This window comes from Eutrema salsugineum, unplaced genomic scaffold (genome assembly GCF_000478725.1).
Source record: "Eutrema salsugineum unplaced genomic scaffold, Eutsalg1_0 scaffold_11, whole genome shotgun sequence".
Lineage (NCBI taxonomy): Eukaryota > Viridiplantae > Streptophyta > Magnoliopsida > Brassicales > Brassicaceae > Eutrema > Eutrema salsugineum.
In genome coordinates this window covers 3,434,661-3,454,945 of record NW_006256901.1, presented here as the reverse complement: position 1 = coordinate 3,454,945, position 20,285 = coordinate 3,434,661, and the positions used below count along the sequence as shown (strand labels likewise).

The 20,285-nt window shown below is 39.3% G+C and overlaps 3 protein-coding genes across 5 annotated transcripts; 1 reads left to right on the top strand and 2 right to left on the bottom strand.

Moving 5' to 3' along the window:
* Nucleotides 1-331: 331 nt before the first annotated feature.
* LOC18025833 (protein CHROMATIN REMODELING 35) lies at nucleotides 332-4,312 on the top strand. 2 transcript variants are annotated; one of them, XM_024160740.1, is made up of 6 exons: nucleotides 332-452; nucleotides 839-1,404; nucleotides 1,528-1,836; nucleotides 1,941-2,090; nucleotides 2,311-4,061; nucleotides 4,146-4,312. In XM_024160740.1, exons 1-6 carry the CDS (start codon nucleotides 416-418, stop codon nucleotides 4,147-4,149), a joined length of 2,817 nt encoding a protein of 938 aa, XP_024016508.1. In that variant the 5' UTR covers nucleotides 332-415; the 3' UTR covers nucleotides 4,150-4,312. The 2 variants fall into 2 exon arrangements, with proteins under 2 accessions (XP_024016508.1, XP_006409440.1); XM_006409377.2 differs by having other exon boundaries at nucleotides 2,308-4,061.
* LOC18025832 (BEL1-like homeodomain protein 7) lies at nucleotides 4,272-7,008 on the bottom strand. 2 transcript variants are annotated; one of them, XM_024160742.1, is made up of 6 exons: nucleotides 6,762-7,008; nucleotides 6,420-6,477; nucleotides 5,555-6,185; nucleotides 5,082-5,461; nucleotides 4,939-4,999; nucleotides 4,272-4,846 (listed from the first exon to the last, which is right to left on the bottom strand). In XM_024160742.1, exons 3-6 carry the CDS (start codon nucleotides 6,149-6,151, stop codon nucleotides 4,406-4,408), a joined length of 1,479 nt encoding a protein of 492 aa, XP_024016510.1. In that variant the 5' UTR covers nucleotides 6,152-6,185; nucleotides 6,420-6,477; nucleotides 6,762-7,008; the 3' UTR covers nucleotides 4,272-4,405. The 2 variants fall into 2 exon arrangements, with proteins under 2 accessions (XP_024016510.1, XP_024016509.1); XM_024160741.1 differs by lacking the exon at nucleotides 6,762-7,008 and having other exon boundaries at nucleotides 5,555-6,201; nucleotides 6,420-6,589.
* On the bottom strand, nucleotides 6,107-11,685 carry LOC18025831 (WD repeat-containing protein 13). Its single transcript, XM_006409374.2, has 14 exons — nucleotides 11,304-11,685; nucleotides 11,115-11,224; nucleotides 10,907-10,976; nucleotides 10,625-10,775; nucleotides 10,400-10,537; nucleotides 10,020-10,159; nucleotides 9,843-9,890; nucleotides 9,626-9,736; nucleotides 9,250-9,425; nucleotides 9,027-9,148; nucleotides 8,836-8,912; nucleotides 8,631-8,745; nucleotides 6,420-6,477; nucleotides 6,107-6,185 (listed from the first exon to the last, which is right to left on the bottom strand). The coding sequence occupies exons 1-12, from the start codon at nucleotides 11,487-11,489 to the stop codon at nucleotides 8,632-8,634; spliced, it is 1,443 nt and encodes a 480-aa protein (XP_006409437.1). The 5' UTR covers nucleotides 11,490-11,685; the 3' UTR covers nucleotides 6,107-6,185; nucleotides 6,420-6,477; nucleotide 8,631.
* Between the last annotated feature and the right edge of the window lie 8,600 nt (nucleotides 11,686-20,285).

Here is a 20,285-nt window from a genome sequence, read left to right as displayed (position 1 = left end):
GGTAGATTTTCTTTTCATTGTATGTATCGTAAATAGAACAATATTAAATACGGAGAAAGAAAAAACAGATTTCATGATTTGTTAGCGAGTAAAACTTATATACAGAAAATGGTCAAAATCACTTCTTTTATTATATCGTTTTTACTATATAGCACATATCTCTGCTTATTTAAAATAATAAGTTGTTTTCTAAAACTTTTTTATGATTTTGTAATCCCAATTTAAAATCAATTAAATTTTTTACCATAAAAAAAAAATTTATTGGTTAAAGTTAATAATAATATATATAAAAAAATTTGGGGTAATAATAAAATAAAAAAGCAGTCACAGTACGAAGCGAAAAGAAATCAAAATCCACTTTTGGGTTGTGTGTTGTTTCATCTTCCCTAAATCGAGCTCACCTTTGCTGGTTTCCATGGCGATTCTCCAGCCCGATCAAGCTTTTTCAACCGGTATCTCTCTCTCTCTCCGCCTCTTACTGTATATGTTCTTCATTGTGGGAGTGAAAGTGGGGTTTCGCGAGAAAATTCGGTGTCTTCTCAGTTTTCCGTCTGATTTTCGTTTCGCTACACTAAATGCATGTCGTTTCGGAACCTGGTCTTCTGTTTGTTTTAGTTATTCCGATTATTTGGTCAAATTATGAAAAGCTGCTGAAGAATTTGCAATTCATGATTTGATTGTGAGCAAAAATGAGTATTGTGGTTTCGTCTGATTCGTTTCCTCATCTTTGGGTCTCTTGTGCTTGAATGTAATTTAGGGCTTCAAGAGAATGGTGTTTTGACTCTCGTTTCTTGTTTCTTTGGCGAGTAATGTGGCTTACTTTGCAATCTGATGACAGGTTACCATAAAAGAAAGCTTGATGGTAGATGCTCTCTCGGTTCTCTTACACCTGATGCTAAGCGGCTAAGGATCTCTTCCAATGTTACTGACTATTCACAACCATTTGCCATCAGTAACATTCTTAAAGCTTTGGAAAATGGTAAGTTTGGGAGTGTTACCAAAGACTTGCAAGAAATAGCTGATCTCAGGATGGGAATGGTGAAGCAGTGTATCTCCAAATTCCCATCGCTAGCGAATGTCGAGTTTGGAGCAGACAAGAATCAGACTATGGAGCTTGTGAGTTTGGAAAACCCACAGGTTGTGGAAGGTGTCATCGACTTGGATGATGATGATACTGATGCTTCAAATAAAGCTATATGCGTGGTTCCTTCGACTGAGATTGTGGTTCTTGACTCTGATGATGAAGACAATGAGAGTCAGAAGCCTACGTATCCATTTCAGTCAAGTCTTGTGCAGCATCAGAAGAGTCAAAGGGATCTGCTTCCAGCAACACCGCAGCTCGCGTTTGAGGATGTCGTTTTGGGGAAGGGGAAGGAGTTGTCTTCTGCAATTACGGTCATTGGGGTAAGTTCCTTTTTCTGTCAAGCTATGTGGAAACTGGATTGAAGGTTACAAATTATATGGCACCCGTATTTACAAACTAGTCAGACAAGAGGTTGACCTTTTTTTTTTTCGTAATATTGACAGGAGGGACAAACAAGCAGAGGCATAGTCCTTCCCATAGAAAATGGAATGGTAGATTACCAAAGTGTCTCCGTGGGACAAACAAGCGGAGACAAAGTCCTCGCCATAGAAGATGGAATGGTATATGACAAAAGTGTCACCGTGGGACAAACAAGGAGAGACAGAGTACTTTCCATAGAAAATGGTGTGGCTAGCGATAAAGGTGTCTACGTGGGTGTTGAAGATGATGACAGTGGTAATGAGTCTGAAGCAGCAGATGAGGATCTTGGTAGTATCTGGAATGAAATGGCAATGTCAATAGTGTGTTCCAAGGTATATATGTCTAAACATTTACTTCATGTTGCATATCTTATATTTTTTGCATCTGAGATATTGTAGTTAGTATTCAATTTTAATGTTTATGTATAAACATGAAGGATGGTGCTTCACATAAGGAACCAAAGGAAGATGAAGTGGAAGACTGCGAGCACTCATTTATCCTAATGGACGATATGGGATATGTCTGCCGTGTCTGCGGAGTTGTTGATAAAAGCATTTTAGAAATCATTGATGTGCAGTTCAGTAAAGTAAGTCTCCTTGTTCTGGTTTTATTCTATTCTCTGATTTCATGGAAACATTTTTTAATCCAACGTTTTTTACCTCCAACAACTTTTTTTTGAATTTCTTAATCCAACGGTCATGGTACTGTAATTCAAGCTCAAGTTGGCTGCTTAGCACAAAAATTATTTTCCCTACTGAGAACTGGTGGAGCTTCTAATTCATTTTCTATGATTTTCATTGCAGAAGAAAAGAAGCACGAGAACATATGCCCCTGAATCTCGGAATAAAAGGTTTGGCGAATCTGATGTTGAACTTAAGCTATCTGAAGAAGGGCTCATGATTGGTGGACTCTCTGCACATCCAACGCATGCTAACAAGATGAAGCCTCATCAAATTGAGGGGTTCCAGTTCCTTTGCAGCAATTTAGTGGCAGATGATCCTGGTGGTTGTATCATGGCTCATGCTCCAGGTTCTGGCAAAACCTTTATGATCATCAGTTTCATGCAGAGCTTCCTTGCCAAGTTTCCTGAGGCTAAGCCACTGGTCGTGCTTCCAAAGGGAATTCTTTCTACATGGAAAAGAGAGTTCCTGAGATGGCAAGTTGAGGACATACCACTTCTGGATTTCTATAGTGCCAAAGCAGAAAACCGTGCACAGCAGCTGGCTATCTTGAAACAGTGGGTTGAGAAGAAGAGTATATTGTTTCTTGGGTACAAGCAGTTCTCGACTATTGTCTGTGATGACACAAGTACCGACTCACGTTCTTGCCAGGAGATACTGCTCAAAAGACCTTCGATCCTTATTTTGGATGAAGGACACACTCCGAGGAATGAGGACACAAATGTACTGCAGTCCCTTGCCCAAGTCCAAACACCAAGAAAAGTTGTCCTCTCAGGAACGCTTTATCAGAACCATGTAAAGGAGGTTTTCAACATTTTGAACCTCGTTCGACCCAAGTTTCTGAAACTGGATACCTCCAAGTCTATCGTTAAAAGGATCTTGAGTCGTGCTCCTATATCCGATGTCAGGTCTCATCTGGGAAGCAGTTCAGATGTGTCTTCGGCTTTCAATGAGATTGTGGAGCACACACTGCAGAAATGCGAGGATTTCCAGAAGAAAATCAACGTGATCCAAGATTTACGAGAGATGACAAAGAAGGTGCTGCATTACTATAAAGGAGATTTCTTAGATGAGCTGCCTGGGCTTGATGATTTCACTGTGGTTCTTAATCTGTCTCCAAGGCAGTTGACTGAAGTGAAGAAGTTAAGGCGTGAGAAGAAAAAGTTTAAGGTTTCAGCTGTGGGAAGTGCAATTTACCTTCATCCAAAGCTGAAAGCTTTCTCTGACAAGGCTGATGATCTCTCCGATACAACAATGGATGAAATGCTAGAGAAGCTAGATGTGGATGAAGGCGTCAAAGCAAAGTTCTTTTTGAACTTGATAGACCTGTGTGACTCTGCTGGTGAGAAGCTCTTGGTCTTCAGCCAGTATCTCGTGCCACTGAAGTTTCTTGAAAGACTGGTTGCTAAAGCTAAAGGATGGAAACTAGGAAAAGAAACTTTTGTTCTTACAGGCGAATCCAGTTCTGAGCAACGTGAGTTGTCAATGGAAAGGTTTAACAATTCCCCAGACGCCAAAATCTTCTTTGGTTCGATAAGAGCATGTGGAGAAGGTATCTCGCTTGTTGGTGCATCTCGCATACTGATACTGGATGTTCCTCTAAACCCTTCTGTGACACGCCAAGCTATCGGGCGTGCTTTTCGACCTGGACAAACAAAGAAGGTGCACGCGTATAGATTGATTGCTGGGTCATCACCTGAGGAAGAGGATCACAACACTTGCTTCAAAAAGGAAGTCATCTCAAAGATGTGGTTCGAGTGGAACGAGTACTGTGGATACAAGAACTTTGAGGTGGAGACAATCGATGTGGATGAAGCTGGTGATATGTTCCTTGAAAGCCCTAGGTTAAGAGAAGACATAAGAGTTCTCTACAAAAGGTAACATCAGTTATGACCAGATCCTCACACAAGTCATCTTTCTCTCTGTTATTATTAAACTTCCTCGATGCTCATTTTTTTCAGGTAAACGCAGACATTATGCTGATGGAAGCTTGACTCTTCTTCTTTTGGACATGCTTAGGTTTTAGAAACCTGTCATTAAGATAACTTCGGGTAGGATCCTTTTGAACTTTGTGAAAGATGGTTAAATCAGTAACAAATTGTATCAAGTCTTAAATTGTGTTGCATCATCTTCTCATGTTTTCTCGTTTTAATCTACAAATTCATTTTCTGGTTTTCTTTTCACAAAATAATATATTACTACACCACTCTATTGTCTTTCATCAAGCTACAAAATCATGCAACATCTGTGAAGAGCCAAGCCGGTGCTGGTGGTTGGCGGAGTTTAAGTACTGGAAATCAGTTCCCGGGATGGCATTCTCGTAATTATCTCTTCCGCCGGACATAGATACATCGCCACGAGCGTCGGAGTTCTGAATCCCCAACGTTAAAGACATCCCACCACCACTACCACTTCTTCGCACCATCATGAACCGGTCACCACCACAGGCCACCGTGTTCTGTCCCATTGCCACACCAGACACTTGCCCGTTATTGGAGCTAGACTCGATTTGCTGTTCTTGAACCTCGATGGTTTCCGGTGTGTTTCCGGAGGACAAGTTGGGACCATTCTCTTCCAATGCGTCTGTGAATTCCTCCTTGTACATCTCCTCCACCATCGGTTTCCAGAGACGCACACGCGCATTTATGAACCAGTTCGACACCTTTCAACAATCATACAACGAGTAAAGAACACAACAAACAGAAAAAAGCAGTTGATGAGAGAAAAGATACATAAAGCTAAACAGTTAAGTACCTGGCCTCGGGTCAAGCCTGTTTGTCTAGCTAGCATGATCTTATCTGAATCTTTTGGATAACTAAGTTCATGGGTTTTTCAAAAGTCAGAATCTTTTGTGATGAATCAAACAACTCACGCAGAGTGTAGTAAACAAGACTTACGGGTGTAGGAAATGCTCAAAGAGCCAAGCACGGAGAATCAAAACAGATGAATCAGGTAAACCACGTTGAGGTCGCCAAGTGTGTGGTTGCATCATGCCTAACCTCTGCAACGCTCTTTGTTGCCTTACCTGTTGATCAACATTCCTTAATCTACTTATCCCAACTCCTTTCCCATCTAATCCATCATGTTCTCCTCCTAAACTTTTCCTTATCACCAATATTTGTCCGGATATTGCATCTCTTAAGCAACGGAAATGCCTCGAGATTGTCTGAAGCGCAAGGGCCGTGTATGGTTTAGCTGCTCCACATCCGGCTATTACATCGAAAGATGACACAACTATCTGCATCTGATGGTAATACTGCTTGTATTTTCTATCCACCTTTACACACAACATAGAAACAAAAACAGCTTTTTATGTAATCAAGAGAATAATCAATTATGAGCATAGAGGAGATGTTTTAAAGTTAACTACCTCGTCTAATATTGATAAGAGCTTCGACAACTTGCTCTGCAGTTCTTGTCTCTCTCCTTGAGGTATATCAGGATTCGTGCAAGATTCTTGAAGAGTCTTCTCTTTCTCTTCATCAATCTTGTCTCCCTCTGGCTGAAACTGCTTCAGAGCTTTCTTAACATTAACAGCTTCATCCAGAAGCTGTTGAGCAGCTTTGAGATACTTTGAGTTGTGGATGGTTCGAGTAAAACCCGAAACAACCTGTGTTGCATACTCATTGTTATTGCCTCTCGTTGTCTCAATCTGCGAGCTGAGGCCAAGGGACAGTCTCTGTCCCGTGGTGGGACGCATCATCACCGGGAAAGAGTTTCTGTCATTGTCTTCTTGATCTCTCCAAGAACCAGAATCTTGAATCTCCATCATTTGCGAAGCTCCACCAAAACTTGATAAGACTTGAATCTCTTTTGAAGCTGAGACATTGTTAGCTTCTCCAGGAAACGTCTCTGAGTAAGAAACCACAGGATTCGTGTAGATCATTGCGTTTCCAGGGACAAATTCGGCAAGATTTGGTCTGGAATAAATGTCACTTGAGCCATTACTTTTGTAATAAGTTGCCATAGTCTTCTTCTTCTTATGATCAGATCAAACTTATCTGAAATAGAATTGATCTGTTTCAGATTCAAACACAATCACTACTAAGCCTTTTATCTAGTTCACATTATGTTACAAAATCTTGATTAAAGAAGGGAATTTTTTTTTGAAAATTGGAACTTTTAGATAAATTCAAACGAGGATTACAAGTATAAAAATTGGAACTTTCTATCTCTCTGCATGAATTTAAGAATTTAAAATGAGAAATAAAGAATAGGAGAGATTAAAAAATTACCAGGAAATCATCTGCTGGCTACTACTTGCTGTGGGTGTTAAAGGAGACACTGGAAAATCTAAAATTGAAAAAAGAAAGAAAACAATTTTTTTAAGACTTGATGATCCCAAGAACACAAAATTAACGACAAACACTCATCATTCCAAATCAAAATTTTGAAATATAACACGTTTTGAACCCAAGAACCCAAAAGATTTCTCCTTTCTCCTTCTCTTTCAATGGGTATATTATTCTCATTAACCCCACACGTGAGCGACCCATATCATCATGTCCATGTCCCAGAAGCTATTTCTTTTAAACCAAATAAATAAAAATAGAAAAAAGAAAAGCAAGTTTTTTAACTTTTCTTTTTGAGGTAGGAGATAATAGATACTGCTATAAAGCTGGTTGGTGCTTGAACTTGCTTCTTTGATTCTTCTTCTTATTTTCTTGGAGTCAAGTCTTTAGTGAAGACAAATCAAAATGTTTAGAACTAAAAGTATGTTAAGGAGCTTCTGTGGTAGATCTAAAACCCTCTCTTTTACCCATTCTTAAACCCTAATGTCTCTTGTCTCTCTCTCTTCCTTATCTCTCTTGTCTCTCTCTCTCTCTGGCCTTTTGTTTGTTTGCTGCAATAAAATTGATGGAAGCAATAACAGCCATACAATCATATTCTGTTCTTTTTTTTAATTAATTTTCTTTTGTGATGAAAATGCAAGATATTCCTATTGGTTACCAAATATAATGTATTCCTAATTCTTCTAAGACATTGTGTTCATCAAGCAAAGTTTGGAGAAAAAGACAAAATTAATGGACATTTTCATATCTAAGTTTGGTGCAAGTCTGATTTGCACCCAAAAGATTTCCTTTTGTTTTGTATACTAGTCATCTTTTAATATAATAGATTAGAGTGGGAATAATTTGAGTAGACGTGTCAAAGTTTACACACGGATGAAATCTTTTTCACTTTTTAATTTCAAAAAGAAAAAATATTCACTTTTTGGTAAGCTTTTACAGTTTCTTCTTCTTTGTCTTTAAATTTCATTATTTTCAACATTTTTTGTTATTTCAGAAAATGTTTGTGATGGTCCACATGCTACTGAATAGTGCATTCAACTATATTTTCATTCTAAAAAAAAAACAAAACACTTTTCCTTATCTCTTTATAAATAATGAATAAGTTTTTATTTTTTGGGTGCAAATAAATAATGAATAGTAAGTGTCCTTTTTCCCCACTCAGCTTTGTCTTCTTATGCCCAATAGTTTCTAGGTATATACGGTTATTTCCAAAATGTTTATGTTCTAACTTTTGCTTTCTTCTCAATGAGTGTGTGTCCATTTCTTAACATGGTGGAACTATTTATAACTTTAATATTTAGGTAGCGCAACAAATTTAATCAATTCCAATAAAATACCTTGAATTAATGAAAGTGTGTGGTTTCCACATGACATAGAGTAGAGATCAAAACATAACATATATCATTAAATTCTTTTTGTGCAAATTTTACTTATTTTGATAAAGAAAAAATTCGAAATTTTGAGTTGAAAACTTTGAAATTAAAACGACAAAAAATGGGGTGGATAAGAGAGAAACGTGAATTGATGGGTGGCCAAAGGAAAAAATGAAGAAGGGAAAGATGTCTGAATTGGGTCAGAGATGGCAGAATGAGAGAGATAGAGAGACTTGGTCAGAGTCAGCCTCAGAGATAGGGAAGAGTGACTTTTAATATATATACCAACATATTTCTTAACAATTATAATAAATAATTGAAAATAATAATGTAGAAAGATAGAGAGAGGATCTAGTAAGACATGACGAATGGAGATTTATTTGGGGCAATAAGAGAATTGTGATGTTCTTCTAGTCAGAGTTGAGATTTTTTTTTTTTTGAACTAAGATCTCCATCAATAAAATAGTTTATTGTTTAAATTAATGTGACAAATAAAATCATTGAAAAAATCAGACTGAATGAAAATCTCCATTCAGTTAATCTTGGTTTGGTTCATGATTTTTATCAACGGAGACTTCTCCATACATAGCAATAGAAAGAGTCATCATGGACATGTTTGTAGATGAACCAATTAAGAGTCCCATCTTGTTCTAAGTTTCCACTATAATCAAAACTAAATGGACAGTTCAAATTAGCGATACAAAATGAAGCAAAACACCAAAAGCCTTCAGGTAAAAAATGGCGGATTTAGATTCGTTTATAATATATATTATAGACAAACCTTATGAGCTTGTCTTTGCTCTTTTCCATACAATAACAACACCGTAGAAATCAGACGAAGCCAACAAGTTCTCTCCATGGTTCCACGCAACACACATTACTGGAAACCTGTGACCCTGCAGTATCCAACTCGTTACTCCGGTTTCCAATATAACTTTCAATCCATACACAAAAGTTTCAGAATATAAGAAACACATTTGTCTCACCTGTAGCTTATTTACACATGTGTGTTTCGGTTTGGTTAAATCGTAGAAGTAGACATTCGAGTCTTCGCTTCCAGCAACTAGAGTTTTCAAAGAAAAACAATAAGAAACGCAGAGCCAATGTATTGCAGTTTTCCAAGAGCATCCACTATTAGATCAATTATATAGGCAAATGAAGGATTGAAATTTCAAACCTATATATTCTCCTTTCTCTAGGGATAATAACGGGCAAAACGATGCTTGGATTCTGTGTATTCGGGGTGCTAATTTGAGGGAGCAACGCAATGTCAAGTAGCCTTTTATCTGAAGCGCAACACTGCAGCACCAACACACAGCAGAACAATCTCTTACAAGGGTATACAAGGACAAAAGTGAGCAAATCCGTAAAGAACAAAAAAATTGGCTGTGTTGCTGAACCTGAAAAAACACAAGTTTCCGTCCTGAGTACATGTGAGCAGAACAGGACCTGATGCCAGGAGGGAGAAGCTTCGGTACTTCACAGTTGTGACAGCAGATTTGTGATTAGTACGATGGCGATGAGAACGGGATAATGAACCTGTATGGGAATCCATGCTCACTGAATATACAGTTCCCTGCGATTTTTACTAACTACCTTGTCAAAAACAGTGTAAAATGGCATGGAAAAATTTCTTTTACCGTTAACTAAGGCAAAAAAACTGATTTTAGTCATCACCACAACTTAGGTAATCGGTATAAAAACATTGGCATAGCGAACATAAGAGACCATCTCCCTAGTTTATAAATTTTGACATCAGTATAGAAAAAAAGTTACCTGCCCGTCACCACAGAAAATGATTTGGCCAGTGTGATCATGGTCCATAGCTGTCACCTCACCGTCGAACATTAACTTTTTTATAAGTCTCCCAGTGCTGAAATTGAACACCTACTTTGTCAAGCAGAGAGATGTTAGATACCAAATAAGCAAACAACTCGAAACACACAAAAAGTAATACACCAATATATTTGGCTAGAAGGTGTAATGCAGTTACCGTGACTTCCTTGTTTGCATTGCCAGCAGAAAGGAAATTGTTATTAACCTGTTAAAAAACATGAAAATGGAATACATATCTTTAATGAAGAAGCAAGAGAAACCCACAAAATTTCGTAACTCAATATCTTATATGAGAAGATCTTAACTAACAAATGAGGAAGTACGGTAAACTTACAGGGTGAAAACGGATACAAAACTGTGCAGAAACTCCATATATAACTCTAATACAAACACCTCTTGACAACTCCCATACTCGTATTGTCTTATCAAGTGATGACGACGCAATGTACTGATTGTTTGACGAGAAGTCAAAATCTGAAAGTATTTGGAGAAACAAATAAAGTAAGACATAGGATCTAAAATGCATGTCGGTCTTACATACACCCTTATGCTCTATCCATTACAGATAATTCTTTCATACTCTCCACTTAAACCATACCCCTAAAAACCCCGTGAAAGTATCATGCATCATATTCTCAGTTTCCAAGAGCACTAGCAGGCAGGTCTACCCAAGACACAGAAAATAACCATGAAAACAATACCAGTTAATCGAACCTGTGACATCTTTTGAGTGTCCTATCAACTGCTTGAGCACAGAAGGCTCTTCCGAGAGACTGCAAACCGTTAAGGTTCCATCTGATGCTCCATATGCAAGTAGATCAGAACTCATGTGGCCAAACTTCAGAACAGTCACTACATAAGAGATAAACAGACTCATTCTCAGAAAGATAAAAAGTCAAAGATTCCATCGATGCAACACAAACAAGATTCAAGAAATACCAGACGATTTGCATTGATCGAAGATGCAATGCATTCCGACAAAAGAATAAGCATGTTCAACACCACCACTACGATACGGATGTTCACCATCACTCAAGCTTGAGCTAAAACTAGCTCTTCGGCTCGAAACCTGATTGACACTCCGTAAATCCTAAGAATTAAACACACGACAAGTCACTTACTGAAACAAAACAAAAGTCCAGTTGCAAAAACGAAAAGCTAATGATCTTGTCTTTACAGAAACTGAACTTGCATCCCTCACAATGGAGGGAGTCTACTTACCCTACTAGAAGTAAAGCTCTCCGCTTCAAACTGATGAGAGAGAGGACTCGGAGAAGGTAACCATCGACCACTGATGCATCAACCAGTAAATTAACCTGACGTCAGAATTGTATTTGAACATAAATCCGCAGAAAGCAACCCAAAAACACACAGATTTATACATTGGAAAGCAAAAAGAAAAAAACAAAACTTTGTCAAGTCGCAGAACCTGTTTCCTGGACTACTCAAGAGGCTTGGCGTTCGCAGATTTTCCCATTTTCTAGGTCTGCTAATGAAATTACGATAGGCAACATATCCTTTTCCATTGCATCTCCAATCCTTTCAACGAAGAGATACATTAACAATCAGAGCGATTTTGATTTTCGAAGTGAATGAAAGAGAGAGATAAAGAGCTCACATAACGGCGAGAGATAGCGCCGGATTCAGATTTCCGGTGGAGAAGAATTCGGCGGATTCCGACGTATTGGGGATCTGATTCGGCTGTTGCCGGCTGCATCATACAGCTCAAAAACTCGGGATCCTTTGATTTCTTCTTCTTCTCTTCATCTTTCTCATCGCCGCAAACACCGATCTCTACCTCCATTTTATCAAGCTTCTTAGCATCCACCTTGCCGTAAGGATTCTTCGAAGATTCGGCGCAGATTCAATAGTAGCAAAAGGGTGAGTGAAAGATCAATTGATCGATTTCAGGATTCTTAGCCAATTCGAAAGAAAATACGAATCACGCTGACTCTCGACTCTAGACTCTGGAGCTATTCTTGATTTGGCAAGTGAACGAATTCGTTTTTCAAACTTGATTCTGCAATTCGAAAGAATCATGAAGATCAATCAGGAACGAAATTAATTGTTTTTACATATACAACCCTGTATTTTTATTGCAATTCATTTTTAAGGGCTCATGTTTTGGTCTGGTTTAACCAGGTTCAGAGTCTTACCAAATTCGTTACACCTTTTGTTACAACTAGAGCATTCCAATACGGCAATACCCATTCAAGACTTTAGTAAAAATTTGGAAGACTCTCCTTTACATGAATTCTAAAACAAAGCTTAGAGTTCTTTTGGATACAAACTCAAACATTACATCAATAGGTTTCACACGAGTAGAGATAAGATTTAGTGTCACGATTCTAGAATAAAATATGTTAGTTTGGATCACGTAGTCCATTTTTTAAAAGTGGGTGTGTATTTGGTTGTGCAAAATGCCATTTAGAAAATAATGTATATGAAAGAAAATCAGAAATAATCCAAACATTACAATTGAAAATATGAATATTAAAGTTTCTTAGAAAAGGACTTTTTTCAGCTTAAATGCTTTCATCTCTATCACGATTTGAATCGATCTTGAACTCGAATTTTGTGAATCCATACATTGATATAGATAATATAATGAGTTCCTAGAACAATTACCCATTCATGTACATCTTGTGCGAGATTTGGCTCACAAAATACACTATCAAAGAAAGGTTTTTACAAGCTCTCTAATAGAAGGCTCCTTCATTGTTGTAACAAAATCAACCTTATCTAAGACGCTGGCCATGAGACTATACCAAGCCCATATCTTTAGTTGACTGAAGTCAACATTGATCACTAACAATTTTGTACACTTGAATTTAAAGTTCAAACTAAACAATGAAACATGCATTAACTATGACAAAATAATTTGAAGCAATATTATACAAGAACCAATGTTTCATTCAAAACAAGAGTAAAATATATTCAATTAATCTCTTACCAATACAAGATTAATAAAGCTGTCTGGTTTAAATCTGTTCATTTTTCTAAGAATAGACAGTCTTTTTTGAGTGATGTTGTTGTGGAATCTCCATAGATTTATTTTTGCTTATTTTTGCTTATTTTACTCCATTTGTTAGGTTAGATGTTAGGTAGCTGTTGAGGACAGTAAAGTGCGTGAAGGATCATAGAGAATCAATCAAAATGCTTTTACACACAAACACTACCCTGCACCGGTACGTCAGTAGCATATCAAGCACAAACAAGTTTCTTCTTTTGCAATTGCTCGATAATGAAAAGCAAGAGACAGGTGTCGATCGACGATTGATTCAGAAGTAGCTAAAGGACTTTCTAGAATATACCATTGGTTGTATAAATGTACAGCAAAGTGTAAACTCTTTATATGTAAGAAAGTAAATATACCAAAATGTTTTTCTTCTACTCTTCTTGGTTCTTATTTCTCTCTTTTTTTTTTTTCTCTTCTTACCATGTTCTTGATTTTAGTTCTTGCGTATCTGTAAATGGTTTCCACGTTAACAAGAAAACAGAGAATAGAAACACAAATCTTAATTATAATTGTGGGGCTTAGTGGTAGTGTTTGTATGATCATAATTATTTAAGGTTCAAAAAAAAAAACTCTCTATGTCGTTTTTTTTCTTCCAACGTTTACAGTCACAAGAACTTACACACATGCATCTATCTTCTTGAAAGGATATATCCCCTTGCTTAGAAGAAAATCTATCTTTGAATAAGAAAATCTCGTGTCCAAAGATGTTCTTGTTATGGGTTTAGTCATGAAAACTGAAAAGTTATATAGATGTGTCAGGAGATTAGAAGAAACCGTTGATATGCCCCTTTATAGATCCTCATTTAGAGGAGTGTTAGAACTCTGGATCCTGCATTCATCGATAAGCTTCCTCAGGTTGATTTTTATTCGCTTATCCTCTGTTTTGGCTCTGTTTTCATTTTGATGAACCTTGTTAATGAAATTGAATTGACTGTAAATTTGCAGGGCTTAGACACACTGATCAATATCTGAATCATGACGATATCTGACGGCCTCTCTTTGGATAAGAAAATCTGAAAAAATGGGTAGTCTCCATTCTCCAAAATCTATGTACTGTTATTCTTGTTCTTGGTTGGTTCTGAACAACTTAGTGATGCTTTGTAATGGAGGCATAATGATATGTCAGCAGACTAGAACAAGCCGTTGATATGCCTCTTGATAGCCATGTTTTCTGTGTTACTCAACAGGCATATCAACGGTTCCTTCTAATCTCCTGAGATATCGTTGTGCCTCCATTACAGAGCAGCACTAAGCTGTTCAGAACCAAACCCAGAACAAGAGCAGTTGAACACAGATCTGATCCATTTTCTTATCAGAAGAGAGGCCCATCAAGCAAAATGGAAAAAGCAAAAGAAGCAAGATTTGTGTAAATTCGCATAAATGTCAATTCCTTTTTGTAATTTGCCCTTTTTGTTGCAAGGATTAAAGCATTCCACTGCCAATAACTCACCCACATTGCATTTACTCATAATTATTCAATCAACGAATATCAATTTTCTTTTATTAGTGACTATCAATATTATTCCATTACAACTCGATTAGTGACTATTAATTTCCTTCAAACATTTAGAGTTTAACTGTTTAACTAAACATATATGTTCGGCCAAAGAATTTGAAGCAAGGTTTTCTTGAGTGTCAAGTAACAATAGAGATGATCCCTTAGATCTTCCTGAAAAGCTGATATGGTTAAAGATGGAATGTGCTTGAAGCAAGGTTTTCTTAACTGTCAAGAAAAAAACCTTATTATGTTTTTCATCAAGCCTTGAAAAAGAAGCAAGCTTCATCGATAGCCTTGATGTCCTCGATGTCCAAAAGAAGCAAGCTTCATCGATAGCCTTGAAAAAAACCTTATTTTTTATAAATATAGCTTATAATTTATAGCCACAGATGAAGAAAAAAACCAAAGTGGAAGAAAAGGCCCTTCGAGCATAAAGCCATCCAGAATCAAGTATCCTACATTTGTTAATAACACAAACTAATCAAGTCAATAAGTTTGTATCATCTAAAACAGGTTACCTCTGATGAGAATGTATTATTTCGGTAAAGTTTTGAAAACTTGAAAACGTTATATGTTTCAAGGCTTAATCACGTAAACCGAGGAGATATATGATGTGGACATCGATCCTAAGATCTTACCAGAGCTAATGTCATCAGTTCAAAACGGGACCATGACACGCTCTAAGATTAAACAACTCAGGAATAGATACAACTCGCTAGAACCAGACGACCCGTTGTTGCCCAACTTGAATGTCATATACGACTTAAACGAGCTTTGCGACCAAACCGGGGCCGAATACTTGGGATCTAGGAATGACCACTAGACGATCAAGTCTCTCAGGCCAAAATGGTTATCTCTCGACCAATTTTAGATTTAAATGCTAACAGTCTGAGCAGAATTTCATTTTCAAGCTTAAAACTTGAAGAACTAAGGGATAATTCAAAAATAGCCGATACGCGAGAAACTTTGGCCGAGACGCGAGAGATTTTAGCCGATAAATTAGTACCACCTCGGCAAGTCCAATTTGACGACTTGACATCACTCGACCAAAATCACCAGCTGGCCAACGCTCGAGACAGAAACAAGTTTGCCTGAGCGGATAACGAGATTGCCGAGACCATGCATGATTTAGCCGATGATTTAAAGACACCCGGGCTAGAACCACCAGACGACTTGGAAACCTCCAACAAAGATTTGGAGCTGCTTCACAACACACCACCCGGACCCGAGAAAGACCAAGAAGACCAAGAAGCTAGGACAGAGCATCAAATGGCTTGGGGACTTGAAGACAAGGACTTAGCCACATTAGAGAAGCACTTAGAAGACTTTACAAGAAGATTCCAAGCCAGAGACGCCACAGCTTCAAGCTCGGCCACCACAGCCACACAAGCGGCCAACCAGAGCCCTTCATACCAAGGTAAGCTTTTCAATTATTATATCGTCCTTGCAGGTGATCTCGGCCCCCAAAACGACTAAGTATCACATCAAAACGACACCAATAGTTTAGTTTCAAGAGTCTGTTGCAAACTTTCCATATTTGAATGTAATGAAACGATGAGTTTATGTTTTAGGCGTCTAGGTTCGTTTGTTGTAGTTTTATTTTAAACGTCCTGTTGTTTTGAGTCTTTCCATTTTTTTTTTGTTTCGAGTCGAACCCTAGAAGGTTCAAGCGGACGGACTGTTTATAAAGTCCCACACGCAGCTTTGTAGTCCGCAACCTTTTTCCCATTATCAATAAAAGATCGAACTTTCTTCAAAGTTTCTGAGAAGCGGGTTCTCATCTTGTTCATTGCTTTCTTGTGAGATTCAAGCAAGCGTGAGCTACTGCACCGTATCAGAGAGTAACCTCCCCTCTGTGTCGTGTATTCATTCCGCCAACACACCATCTCTTGATCCCACACGAGAGGGCGACCGCCTGCGTGTCAGATCCCCATCTATCGATCATTCTCCGAGCCAAAGAGAGGGCGACCGCCTGCTTTGTCTCTCCACCACCTTGTCTCCCGTTAGAACCCCTTGGTTCTTACATCATCTGGTATCAGAGCCGAAAGTTCTGCTTTTGGTTTTCTTACACTTATCCCTTTAAAATATTTCTTGCTCCCGCATTCATAGGTTGTTAGATCAGTTAGTCATTCTAAGAGAAAAGTTTTTAAAAAATTAGCTAGGGTATTAGTTCAATATTTTTGTTTCTTTTCACCTAAGAAAAATCAAAAAAAAAAATTATCTAATTCATTTTGTTTCATCTTATATCGTATTGTTGCATTTTCGTTTACATTAAGATTGAAAACTCAAAAAAAAAAAAAAATAGTTAGAATCTTAGTTATCTCTGCGTTTAAACGTTTTATATTGGTACTTTGACGAGTTGTTGTTTTTGTGAGATTTCAAGAAAACCATGGGAGATAACACCGAGAACGCCGCACGTGCCCACGCCAATGGACAAAAACACAACGAGCTCATAGTCATGCTAGCCACCATGAGAGAAGAATTAAGAGATACACGTGAACGTGTCGCAAGACTCGAGCCACCAGCTCACCGAGCATCGAATCATGTGTTGTCTCAAGCTCGGAGGAACATGCGCAACCCGGCCGAGGAGATTCCACCTGATTCTTATTCAGACAGCATGCCTGAACTGGAGGAGGATCTCCCACCAGACCCTATGCGTAGACGGCACCGAGAAGACAAGATCCTTTGCTACACAAGAGGCCGCGAGAACGAGAGCCGAGAGAAGTTAACCATGACATAAAACTAACGCCACCAACTTTTGCAGGAAAATCTAATCTCGAAGTTTATTTGGACTGGGAACGGTGTTTAGAATACATCTTTGACTGCTATGGCTATAGTGAGAACAAGAAAGTGGCCTTAGCCGCGGCTCAACTCACCGATAATGCTTTAGCATGGTGGGATCGCACCGTAGCTGAGAGGAGACGCCAAGTCTTTGGACCGGATAAAACTTGGCACGACATGAAGTACCTCTTACGACTCAGGTATGTTCCTGAACACTATCACCGCGACTTACAGAAGCGTTTTCGTAAGTTGACTCAGGGAACAAGGAGCGTGGAAGAGTACTTTGAGGAATTTGAGAAACTGATGAACTCCCTAGAGCTCGAAGAGACCGAAGAGGCCTTAATGGCTCAGTTTGTTGACGGTCTACAAGAGAGGATAGCCCGTAAAGTGGAGAGAGTCAAGTATAGCGGCCTCCACGAATTATTACATCTTTCCGTTCAGCAGATCAAGCGCAAAGCCTTGCTAACAAACCGCAATCGAGGGAGCCAGCCGTGGCAAGCCAGCTCTAGTAGAACCATTGACAAGGGCAAGGCCGTGGAAGCTGATTCACGTCTCAAATCAAAACCCACCGAGGCGCCAAAGTCCAACCGACCGGAACCAGGTAAGTCTCAAAACACTAGTCAAGCTAGAACACGCGATATAACCTGTTTCAAGTGTCAGGGACGAGGGCACTATGCACGAGACTATCCAAATCAAATGGTAATGATCATCACTCCGAGTGGAGGATATGAGTCACAAGACGAGCCCGAAGAAGAGCCCGAGGACAACAAAGAGGATGCGGAATATCCTGATACTGGTGAATATCTCTTAGTGACTAGAAGAGTCCTGAGCGTGCAAGTTCAGCCCGAGGATCGGATCTAACGAGAGAACTTGTTTCACACGCGATGCACCATTAACAACAAGGTATGTAATCTTGTTATTGATGGAGGTTAATGTACTAACGTGGCAAGCAAGTTTATGGTAGACAGGTTAGGGCTGGTGAAGATCAAACACCCGAGGCCTTACAAACTACAGTGGCTTGACGATGCTACCGAGCTCAAAGTAACCGAACAACTCACGGTTCCTTTTAGTGTGGGCAAATACAAAGACGAGGTGCTTTGTGATGTTGTGCCGATGCAAGCAGGACATCTTTTACTGGGCCGGCCATGGCAGTTTGACAAGGCTACCTTTCACAATGGCCGCACCAACTTTTACAGCTTTACACATCTTGGCCGCAAATACAACCTAGCACCACTCAGCCCCACCGAGATCCACGAGCTTCAGAGCCGGATGCAACAAGAGGCTAAGTCTTCTAAATCAGCGTTATATATATCTACTGGTGAATTAAACCGCGTTTGGAGTGCCAATGGCACTATGTTATTAATGATTTTCAAAGAATGTCTTAGTGTAGGTTTAAAGGAACTTGAGCTCCTGCCCGAGGTAGAGGCTTTGATCAAACGGTTCGAAGATGTGTTTCCCGAAGAGATCTCACCAGGGCTACCACCTCTACGAGGAATAGAACATCAGATACATCTAGTCCCAGGACAGCCGTTACCAAATAAGGGCGCTTACCGAATGAATCCGGAAGAAAGCAAAGAGCTCGAGAGGCAAGTGCGAGACTTGATGGACAAGAGCTATATCAGAGAGAGTCTCAGCCCCTGTGTCGTGCCTGTGCTTCTAGTGCCCAAGAAGGATGGCACCTGGCATATGTGTGTGGATTGCAGGGCCATAAACAACATTACTATCAAGTATAGGCACCCCATCCCGCGTTTAGACGACATGTTGGATGAACTTAGTGGCTCCAATATCTTTTCCAAGGTGGATTTGAAAAGTGGGTATCATCAGGTCAGAATGCGTGAGAGAGATGAATGAAAAACGGCCTTCAAGACCAAGCAAGGCTTGTACGAGTGGGTAGTCATGCCTTTTGGCTTAAATAATGCTCCAAATACCTTCATGCGATTGATGAACCAGGTTCTTCGAGAATATATAAGTAAATTTGTAGTAGTTTATTTTGATGACATATTTATATATAGTAAGAACCTACAAGATCATCTTACACACCTTGAACTAGTACTCAAATCACTTCGCAAGGAAGGCCTTTATGCTAACCTCAAGAAGTGCTCATTTTGTACTAACCAACTCGTGTTTTTAGGATTTGTTGTAAGTGAACAGGGCTTACAGGTGGACGAGGAGAAGATCAAAGCCATACAGGAATAGCCCACTCCCACCACCATCGGTCATGTACGAAGCTTTCATGGGTAAGCCAGTTTTTACCGGCGATTTGTGAAAGATTTCAGCACCGTGGCCGCACCACTCACGGCTGTCATCAAGAAAAACGTTCCATTTAAGTGGGGAACAGCTCAGGACGAAGCGTTCCAAGCCTTGAAGGAAAAGCTCACTCAAGCACCCGTTCTTGCGTTACCTAACTTTGATGAGATGTTCGAAGTGGAATGCGATGCCACCGGGTTAGGGATCGGAGCTGTGCTGCACCAGAAGAAGAGACCAGTGGCATATTTCAGTGAGAAACTCCATGGGGCCACCCTCAATTACCCCACATACGATAAGGAGTTGTACGTGCTGGTTCGAGCATTGGAAACGTGGCAACATTACTTGTTGTCCAAAGAGTTTATCATACACACTAATCACGAGACCCTTAAACATTTGCATGGTCAAACCTCACTTAAAAGAAGGCATGCTAAGTGGCTTGAGTTCATAGAAACTTTTCCCTATGTAATCAAGTACAAAAAAGGCAAAGAAAACGTGGTAGCTGACGCTTTATCAAGACGACATACGCTTATAGTGACCATGGAGGCCAAAGTTTTGGGCTTCGAGCACATCAAAGCGCTACACAAAGATGATCCTGAGCTTGGTGAAACCTATAGCGATTGCTGCAAAAGCCCCACAGGTTCTTTCTATATACACGATGGTTTTCTTTTTAAAGATAAACGCTTGTGTATTCCGCAGGGATCAATGAGGGAACTAGTGCTTAGTAAAGCTCACGGTGGAGGATTAATGGGACACTTTGGGGTGGATAAAACTCCGGCTGTCATGATGGACCATATTCTATTGGCCACACATGAAAAGGGACGTGGAACGGTTCTGTTCAAGATGTATCCAGTGCCACAAAGCCAAATCCAGGTCACACCCTCACGGTCTATATATGCCTCTGCCTAAACTTAACGCCCCTTGGGTAGATATTTTGATGGATTTTGTCTTAGGTTTGCCCAAGATGAGGCACAAGGATTTCATCTTTGTTGTTGTTGACCGGTTCTCTAAGATGGCCCACTTTATACCGTGTGAAAAGACAAACGACGCCACACAAA